We start from the raw sequence: 8994 nt of genomic DNA on the forward strand, positions 1-8994 counted from the left end.
CTTTGTGGGACAATCTTTTAACAGTTTATATGCTGTTCTTGCTCAAATAGACCTTCTGGTGAATTTATGAAGATTGAGAATGTTGTGAGTTGTGAGAGTGATATGAGGTGAGATGGATGCGTGTGTGCATCTGATTTTGCTTCAGGAAGAAACAGGTGTCTGAGTGAAAAGTGATGGTTTGAATAAACTTAGGTTAGTTGGAAAAGATGCATCCAAACGCTAGACACCGTGTTCTGTCTCACCGAATTCTTGTGGACCCTCTTTCGGATCCGGGCCGTGGAGGATGTTGTGATTCATCCAGATGACACCGGCGGCTGACAGGAGACGTAGGTGTCGAACGGAACCGGTCCAGAGTTGCCCTCGGTACACGTTGATGGTAAAGCGTTTTGTCGACGCGCTTTCTTAAGTTAATTCACTCAGAAATCAAAAGACTCGGTAATGAGTCTGCGTTAGAAGTTGCGATTCAGCTATTCTGTCTGGCTGACAGAAACAGCGTGAAAGGGGGGGAGAACGAGCCAGCCGGCTCTGCCCCCCCTTTGGTTTTCAGGTCCACTCTCTTCCGTAGTCCAACACGAACTGAATCAAAAACTGAAAACTTACCAAAAACCTTTCTCTTCTCAAAGCAAACATGTGCGTCATCAAATGTGTCTGGAGTTTACTGTGGGAAGATGTGTGTGGGTGTGTGTGAATGTTTGTGTGCTTGAGTGTGAAGGTCAGTACCACACATTCTCAACATTATTTAAGAATGGATTCATTAATCCATTATAATTACCCCAAAGCATAATAGTCATTCATTTGATTAAAACACATTTATAATGAGCAAAATGATAATGGTTACTTTAACATTAAAATCAAGAAAAAGAAGTTTAAACTTTATGTGGTACCACTTTACAATAAGGCTCCCTTATAAATGGCTAATAAATGGTTTGTAAATGTCTTATTAATCAATCTATAATGCCTTATATATGACTAATAAACATTTATTATGCATTAATTAAGGGTGAAAAAGACACTAAACTTACTAGTTTCTTGCCAAATAGTGAACCAAATCTGTTGACTTATGTACTTTATCAAGACTTCATATATTAAACATTTCAAACTAAGAAACTACCTTTTAAGCACTATTAGCATTTGTAAACAAGGTTTTGGGCAACTAATAATGTACCTTATAACTGCATTATAAATACAATGATTAAAGGGAGGCTTATTGTAAAGTGTAAAATATGTCTTTATTCATTAATAGTTAATAAACATTTATAAATACAAACTGGAGCCTTATTGTAAAGTGTAAAACATGTCTTTATTTATTAATGATTAATAAACATTTATAAATACAAACTGGAGCCTTATTGTAAAGTGTAAAACATGTCTTTATTTATTAATGATTAATAAACATTTATAAATACAAACTGGAGCCTTATTGTAAAGTGTAAAATATGTCTTTATTTATTAATAGTTAATAAACATTTATAATTACAAAAGGGAGCCTTATTGTAAAGTATAAAACATGTCTTTATTTATTAATGATTAATAAACATTTATAAATACAAACTGGAGCCTTATTGTAAAGTGTAAAATATGTCTTTATTTATTAATAGTTAATAAACATTTATAATTACAAAAGGGAGCCTTATTGTAAAGTATAAAACATATCAGTGTTTATTAATGACTCTTAAACATTTTTAAATGTAAAATGAAACTTTTTTAGTATGAAACTAGTTAACATTTATTTATAACCAGTAAACTTTTTGAAGACTAGGGGCCTTACTATGAAAAGTATAACAAGCTGCCTTATAACATTAGACAATACTCTATCTTAACATGTGCAGTTGTTTTGGTTACACTTAGGACACACAAAACCTTCTAAACAAAAATGACAAGAAAAATCTTTGTTGTGTGGAAACTGAACACATAACTGAACAGATCGTTAAAAAATTACCAGTTTCACACACATTTGTTCTATAGCTAAATATGCTGAAACAGAACAAGTCAGATAACTGAGTAGGCTTTCAGACAGACTTGCCTCTTCGAATTGGAAGCAAAGATCCATCAGCCTTCATGCTTTCTATTTTGTTTTTCACTTCATCATTGCTTTGAATCTCTTCCTCACATCGCTTAGCAAAATGGAGTACCGTCTCTCCACTGGGCTTGTTGGAGATCAGCTCCTGGTAAACAAGAGGAGCTGCGATAGCGAGCTCAGCAACTGATGCCGTGGACACAACTGTGTTTCTGTCAATCCCATGCTTCTGAAAAGCTTTGGACAAGGTCTTCATCTTTGGAAATGTCTTGAGGAGGGACTTGTATCTCTGCACAATCTCACTTGGTGTTCGGACTGAGAATCAAATTAAAACTAAGAAAACTGTTAGAAACAAATGCTCATGGCACACAATACAATCTGTTACTATAATTTACACACACACATGCATATACGTGTGTGTGTGTATGCATTTCTAAAAATGCGCATCAGTCCAAACCTTATATTCAAGTTTGGTGTCAAATACAATGTAGTTTGAAGAAAATGTTTAAATGGTAATTTTATCTCCAAAGAACATATCTTCTAGCCTGGCCTGCCAGACTAGACTTCTGCACAGAGAGTCTGGTAACTCACAGGCAGAGAGGCACATGAGGGGCGGGATTAGCCAGCTCAAAAATGACCAATCAAAAAAAAAAAAAGTGGAAATGCCAACTGTACCATGTGACGCAGTAGTTTTTTTAGCTGTAGTAAAAAATGGAGCCTGGTAATGGCGCAAACATCTTTCTTTAGAAGAAAGATTTTTAGCGGTTCTTGTTGTGGTTTCAAAGACATGTCCAAGTCATTTACAACAGAGGAAAGAGCCGCGGTGAACTCCGCTTCAGACATAATTGTTTATGAGAATTTGAGCTTCACTGTGTGTGTGACATACGCTGCTCAGTGATGATTGGTTTGGTTAGCATTTTCATTTGGGTGGGGTTATTTACATAGGAGAGTTACCAGACTCTTTCTCTGTGCAGAATTCAACAGAGGAGGAGTCTGGCAGGCCAGGCTACATATCTTCTGAATATAAGTATTTTGCTCACCACGCTGCCGGAACTTCTTTTCCTCCTTCTTGTATTTCTTGGCTTTTGAATGCTTGTTTTTGAATTTGCGCTTTTGCTTCTTTGGGGGTGAAGATGAGGATGAGGATGACCACTCAGATGATGCAGATGAAGATGTGGAAGATGAATCCAAGTTTTCAGAAGGATTGTTGATAAACGTATCATTTAATGGTTCGTCTTTAGGTTGCGCTGCAGAAAAAAATGGATGAATTTAGAATTTTTTTTAACACATATCAGGTAACACAGAGTGAAACAAACATGCAAAGTAGCTGCCAATTTCATTTCATTACACAATGGATGATTTTGTCAGCTTATGTGCTTTGACAGAATGAGAATGATGCACCCTTCTGAGTGAAATAATATACATGTGGCTGGGCAAATCTAATTTTTGTAGACTATAGAATAATAAAACAGTATAATGACTGAGTGTTGTTGTCCAATACAACATTAAATGTCAATAATTGGCAGTAATTACCTATTACCGTGGTGTTTAAAGGAGAAAAAGGGGAAAACTAAGTTGCTGGTACTAAGAGATAAAGTGGCACAACTACAAACCATCTAAATGAACACTTTGATGTCGAAATGTGTATTTTAAATTAATTATTAAAGTATGTAAATGAAAATGTATTTATTCGTGAGAGCACAGACAACTGTAAGAAAACAGATAATAAACAGATAATAGGTAATGGCATAATACATGCCAATTAATTAATCAATAGGTTTAAACCCAATTAGAACAAGTTATTTTTAAGAGTTAACTGGCATAACACCAAAGAGTAACTATTTTTTTATCAACACAGTGACAATAAGGGATCTTCATGTATATTTATAAATTATCTGATTTTTATCACAATAATCTAAAATTAAACAATGTTTATGAAACTAGTTTAATGTCATACTTGACAGAGATGATAGCTGACTTCGGAGGAAATCCCTCTCTCCTTCCAGTTCTTCAAGTCTCATCTTTTGCCACTCCAGCTTCTCCTTAAGAAAAGCAACTTCCTGTCTCTCCTTATTAAGAAGCACAGTTGCAGTAGGGGCAAGGCCAGAAGAAGTATCTAAAAAAAACAAAATTTAGACACACATTAACAACAGTAGCAGAATCTCTAATCTAAACTAGGCAAACTAAATGACAGCAGAAACAAAAATATCTACTTTAAATGGTAACAATACAAATGTAAAAAAAGTTCTGAGACAAACACCTGTTGTAGAGCAGACACTTCCAGAACAAAATAAATTACTCCTCCATGTTACCACACTGGGGTTATTCATAATGATATAAATGTATATACATAAACTATTAAAAAATATAAAACTTTGTGAGGTTTCACTTTCGTAATAATTAATAGTACCAGAGATAGCTAGGCACTGTAGCAGCCAAATGGTTCATTGTTAGCATTAAAACATTCCTCACCATCACGTTTCTCTGTTGACAGCGTTGGTTTAGTGTTAACGTTATCCACTCGCTGCTTTTTGTTTTTCTTTGAACGCGTGCTGACCGCAGGTGTCGCAGTGGAACAGGAATCTTTCTCTTCAGGTCCATCCATGGCGCTGCCGTAGCTAGCTAGCGTCAGTCCGTGTCGGTTTGACTGGTGGATCCACCTCAGCTCCGACGCACACCGATGGGAGGGACTTCCGTATTAAGATTCACTGTGATTGGATGTTTGCACTAAGCTCATCTCTGTATGGCTAATTTTCGTTTTATTCCCTTTGGCGCGACGATGGCTAGTTTTCATATGCAACCTAAAAATCCAGCGGGAAACGCTTCATAACTGAGTCCAATGCACTATAAGAGGTGAGCAAATTGTTTTATTTTTTGTATGCAGGGTTGTTCTTTTAATTATAATTCACTTTTAAATATTACTTTAGCTGATGAAGAAAAATCATTTTTAAGAATGAAAATGTTTTGTGTAAATGTAGCATGTTTTGTATTAACTTAACTAAATATTCTTGTTCCTGTTGTGTTAGCCATTTTTACATTTTTCTTTGAAAATTATCAGCATTTACAAGTTCGCTTGAAGGGAAGAGTAGTCATAAATAATGATAATTAACATATTTATTAAAAACCCATTTATCTTTCTTTTTTTGGTCATTCTTAGTAAGTCAACATAATTATAAATTCAGGTTTTTATTTAGCAAGTGTTACTTCCTGTTGAGCTGTGTATTGTAAAAAGAAAAAAAAACAACACAAATAGATTGCAGAGGCAATACAGTTTGTAACTGTATGTGCTGTGTTTTTTAAGTAAGTAAAATAAACTGGAACTAGAAATGTTTATATCTTGATTTTTTTTTGTGTGTTGAATTTTTTGGTCAAATTAATGGTTTTACATTTTTCCTTGACTTTTCAAAGAATGCTTCAAGAATTATACAAAGACTTGATCTGTTGCTATATCAGTGACCTTTTTTTACCTATGACATTCTGAAGATACCAGTATTTCAATGTAATAATATAATTAAATACATCTATAATTTTTCCTACTAGAATGCCTCTTGGGATGAAGTTGTGCACTCATACAGAGCGAAAACAAACTAAAAAGAAGACTCTGAGGCTGATTAAATGGCTGCAAAAGAAACACCTTCTAAAGAAGAAGCTGAGATGCCCTGTTTGCCACCATAAGATGAAAATGATATCTGTGGTGAAGAAAGACCAATTTATGTGGTATGAATGCATGATAATGTAGAACATTTAACATCACATTCTGATATTAAAGGCAGGGTACGTAAGTTGGAATTGTTAAAATAATTTTGACCATCTGACCTTGTTCTATGAGAAAAAGTGTGATCTTTCATATTTTATTTTTCTCCTAAGTCCCTCCCCTGGCTTTACAGCTAAACTAATAATTTCTGCAAGCCTACCACACTGGCTAATAGCACTGCATTTCAGATGTTCTCTCACTTGACTCGGCTTTCCCTGCGTGTGCACGTTAGGAGGCGTGGCTTTCGGCTCATTCAGGAAGGTCGGGGATAGAGCAACAGCCCTTCAAATTTTAAAAGCAAGACACAGTGCTAACTTTATCTCAATATTTATTTATTTTTTAATATAATTTTGTGATAATGTTTATAGGTTCATTTATTTACCTCACTTTTTGGTTTGTTCTCAGGTGCTGCAAAAGAGCAAGTCATAGAAAAGTCTCCAGAACAATTAGAACTGGCTCCCTCTTTGAGAAATCAAAATCTTCTCTTTTCAGTTGGATGAAGTTCATCTACAGGTAGCCTGTGTGTATGAATGTCAACAGGAATAGCAGTTAATAATAGGGCCTCAGTGAGTTTTGATTGGTTTTCATTTCTGTCGCAGATTTTCACAAGGGCTCAGGCTCAGGCAGATAGATATGATTGATGATGATGTGGCTGGCAGCTCCAAAACATTAAGTGCCATGGCAAAGCGTATTCGACAAGTCTGCATCAGTGCAATGGAAAGACACGGAGTAAATAAAGGGCACTGTCTTGGTGGTCACAAAGAATTTGTGGTTATGGATGAAAGCTGTCTCCGTCATCAGCGAAAGGTTGTAAACTCTCAGACCCCTTTGTTATTATCAGTCCAGATCTGAACATGTCCCCTAAACATATAAGTTTTAAGTTTTTACCATTACATTTAAGAATCAATATAGTAAAACTGTTACAACCAAACAAAAACAATCTGTTAATAAACATATTATTATATCAATTACTATGATGATTTGAATCACTTGAGTCAGAATTTAACAAAATTAAAGTTTGTAAAAGTAGTCAATTAATCCATAAAGGAAATGAATGACAGAAAACAGCTTTTTTATTCAACATCTTTGTCATGCTGTTAATAAAGTTAAAATACAATTTACTTTAATAACAGCAATACAATTAAAATGTTAAGATGCAAACTGCATTTAAGAATATACTTTGTAAATATTCTGTTTAACCTTAATCTTTTTTTATTTTCAGTATGCACGTGGACGCTTCGGAAATGCTTGGAAAAGAAAGAAATGGGTCTTTGGACTGATGGGTGTGAAAGACAAAAGGCGAAGGCTCGTGTTAAAACTTGTAGAGAAACGAACAAGGCGTCACCTTGTTCCTCTGATCAGACAGCATGTTAAGTCGGGTAGTGCCATTATCAGTGATGAGTGGAGAGCCTACAAGAATGTCTTGACAAACATGGGGTACAAACATTACACAGTAAATCACAGCAGGTGGTTTGTTGATCCTCACTCGGGCAGTCATACACAACATATTGAAAGAGCTTGGATGACAATTAAAGGACATATTCGCAGACTAAGAGGAAATCGTACAGAGATGTTGTTGGAGGAACATCTTAAAGTTCTCGAATGGTCATCTTGGCTTGGTTCAAAACATCCTGATGGACCACTGGGACGCTTATTCAAGGACATATGGAAATCATTCCCAGTTTAACCTGAATCTCTTCTACAACAGTTTTTTTTAGGGAGGGGGTATTTGGTGTGTTTGATGAGTTTGGATGTTAAATGTGCTACACTTACAATACATGACCATTTTTGACAGTAGTTAACATAGTTTGTACAAATATTTTAAGCATTTAGTGTAACTCTGAAGTTTAACAAATTTAAACATTTAAGACTAATTTTTGGTATTTATAAATGTTTGTTAGTCATTAATAAATAAAGATATGTTTTATACTTTACAATAAGGCTCCAGTTTGTATTTACAAATGTTTATTAATCATTAATAAATAAAAACATGCTTTGCACTTTATAATAAGGCTCCCTTTTGTATTTATAAATGTTTATTAATCATTAATAAATAAAGAAATGTTTTACACTTTACAATAAGGCTCCAGTTTGTATTTATAAATGTTTATTAATCATTAATAATCATTAATAAATAAAGACATGTTTTACACTTTATAAGAAGGCTCCAGTTTGTATTTATAAATGTTAATTAATCATTAATAAATAAAGACATGTTTTACACTTTACAATAGCGCTCCCTTTAATCATTGTAAGTATTTATAATGCAATTATAAGGTACATTAATTATTTGCCCAAAACTGTGTTTACAAATGCTAATAGTGCTTAAAAGATAGGTTCTTAGTTTGAAATGTTTAATATATGAAGTCTAGATAAAGTACATAAGTCAACAGATTTGGTTCACTATTTGGCAAAAAACTAGTAGGTTTAGTCTCTTTCTCACCCTTAATTAATGCATAATAAACATTAATTAGTCATATATAAGGCATTATAGATGGATTAATAATACATTTATAAACCATTTATTAGCCATTTATAAGGGAGCCTTATTGTAAAGTGGTACCCTTTATGTTTTGACTTGGTCTGGGTACAACTCAAGTAAACACATCTTCTGGTAGACTGCAGGTGGCTGATGTTATGGTTTCCTCCCAGACTCGCTGGCGTTCAGGTCTTAATCTGTGGGTGAAAGTTCTCAATGACCCAGCTTTGACCCAGCTGAGTCCAGGACCACCATTGTGCCAGAAAACCCATATTTCCTCACGTTACAGCTCGCTTGCAAATCCAACTCCCAACTCGCCACAAGGCGTGGCCGAGACGCTCGTTGCTTTTATAACTTTGACACAGAGCTGCTACGTAGTACTCTACTGGTTTACGTAGTATCTTAGTCTTTAGCCATTGGCTAAAATTTATTCAAAATAAGTCAAATTCTATGTTTTAAGCTGAAGGTGGAGCTATACTGTGGCATTTAGGCAGAATTTTTAATTTTTAAAGAAAATGCACCAAAATGCTAAAATAATGAATACACACATTTAAAACACTATTAGACACTCATTTATACAGTTCATCAGCAAAAAAAAGTTAATTTAGATGTTACTTGCTCTTTAAAGAAGCAGGAAATATCCTTCCAGATATGAGTGTGCTATGAAACTCAAAAAGGGCACCGTGACAAGTCAGCCTTAAGATGATTTGAGATGAAACAGTGCCTCCTGTGGAGGATGACTGG

The 8994-nt window shown here is 34.7% G+C and overlaps 2 protein-coding genes across 2 annotated transcripts; one reads left to right on the forward strand and one right to left on the reverse strand.

The window, feature by feature from the left end:
- Nucleotides 1–1381: 1381 nt before the first annotated feature.
- LOC129166731 (coiled-coil domain-containing protein 106-like) lies at nucleotides 1382–5519 on the reverse strand. Its single transcript, XM_054749792.2, has 4 exons — nucleotides 4490–5519; nucleotides 3975–4133; nucleotides 3058–3264; nucleotides 1382–2332 (listed from the first exon to the last, which is right to left on the reverse strand). The coding sequence occupies exons 1-4, from the start codon at nucleotides 4620–4622 to the stop codon at nucleotides 2010–2012; spliced, it is 822 nt and encodes a 273-aa protein (XP_054605767.2). The 5' UTR covers nucleotides 4623–5519; the 3' UTR covers nucleotides 1382–2009.
- Nucleotides 5520–5558: 39 nt separating this feature from the next.
- LOC129160087 (uncharacterized) lies at nucleotides 5559–8012 on the forward strand. The gene is made up of 4 exons (XM_070548741.1): nucleotides 5559–5734; nucleotides 6177–6284; nucleotides 6371–6578; nucleotides 6994–8012. The coding sequence occupies exons 1-4, from the start codon at nucleotides 5559–5561 to the stop codon at nucleotides 7456–7458; spliced, it is 957 nt and encodes a 318-aa protein (XP_070404842.1). The 3' UTR covers nucleotides 7459–8012.
- The last annotated feature ends 982 nt before the right edge of the window (nucleotides 8013–8994 follow it).

This window comes from Nothobranchius furzeri, chromosome 2 (assembly GCF_043380555.1).
Source record: "Nothobranchius furzeri strain GRZ-AD chromosome 2, NfurGRZ-RIMD1, whole genome shotgun sequence".
Classification (NCBI taxonomy): Eukaryota; Metazoa; Chordata; class Actinopteri; order Cyprinodontiformes; family Nothobranchiidae; genus Nothobranchius; species Nothobranchius furzeri.

Coding starts and splice junctions, on each gene's coding strand:
- LOC129166731 (XM_054749792.2), bottom strand. CDS start 4,622: ATGGATGGACCTGAAGAGAAAGATTCCTGTTCCACTGCGACACCTGCG. Junction 3,265..3,974: donor TCAGCTATCATCTCTGTCAA/GTATGACATTAA, acceptor TTTTTTCTGCAG/CGCAACCTAAAGACGAACCA. Junction 2,333..3,057: donor AAAGAAGTTCCGGCAGCGTG/GTGAGCAAAATA, acceptor TTTGATTCTCAG/TCCGAACACCAAGTGAGATT.
- LOC129160087 (XM_070548741.1), top strand. CDS start 5,559: ATGCCTCTTGGGATGAAGTTGTGCACTCATACAGAGCGAAAACAAACT. Junction 5,735..6,176: donor AAGAAAGACCAATTTATGTG/GTATGAATGCAT, acceptor GTTTGTTCTCAG/GTGCTGCAAAAGAGCAAGTC. Junction 6,285..6,370: donor TGGATGAAGTTCATCTACAG/GTAGCCTGTGTG, acceptor TTTCTGTCGCAG/ATTTTCACAAGGGCTCAGGC.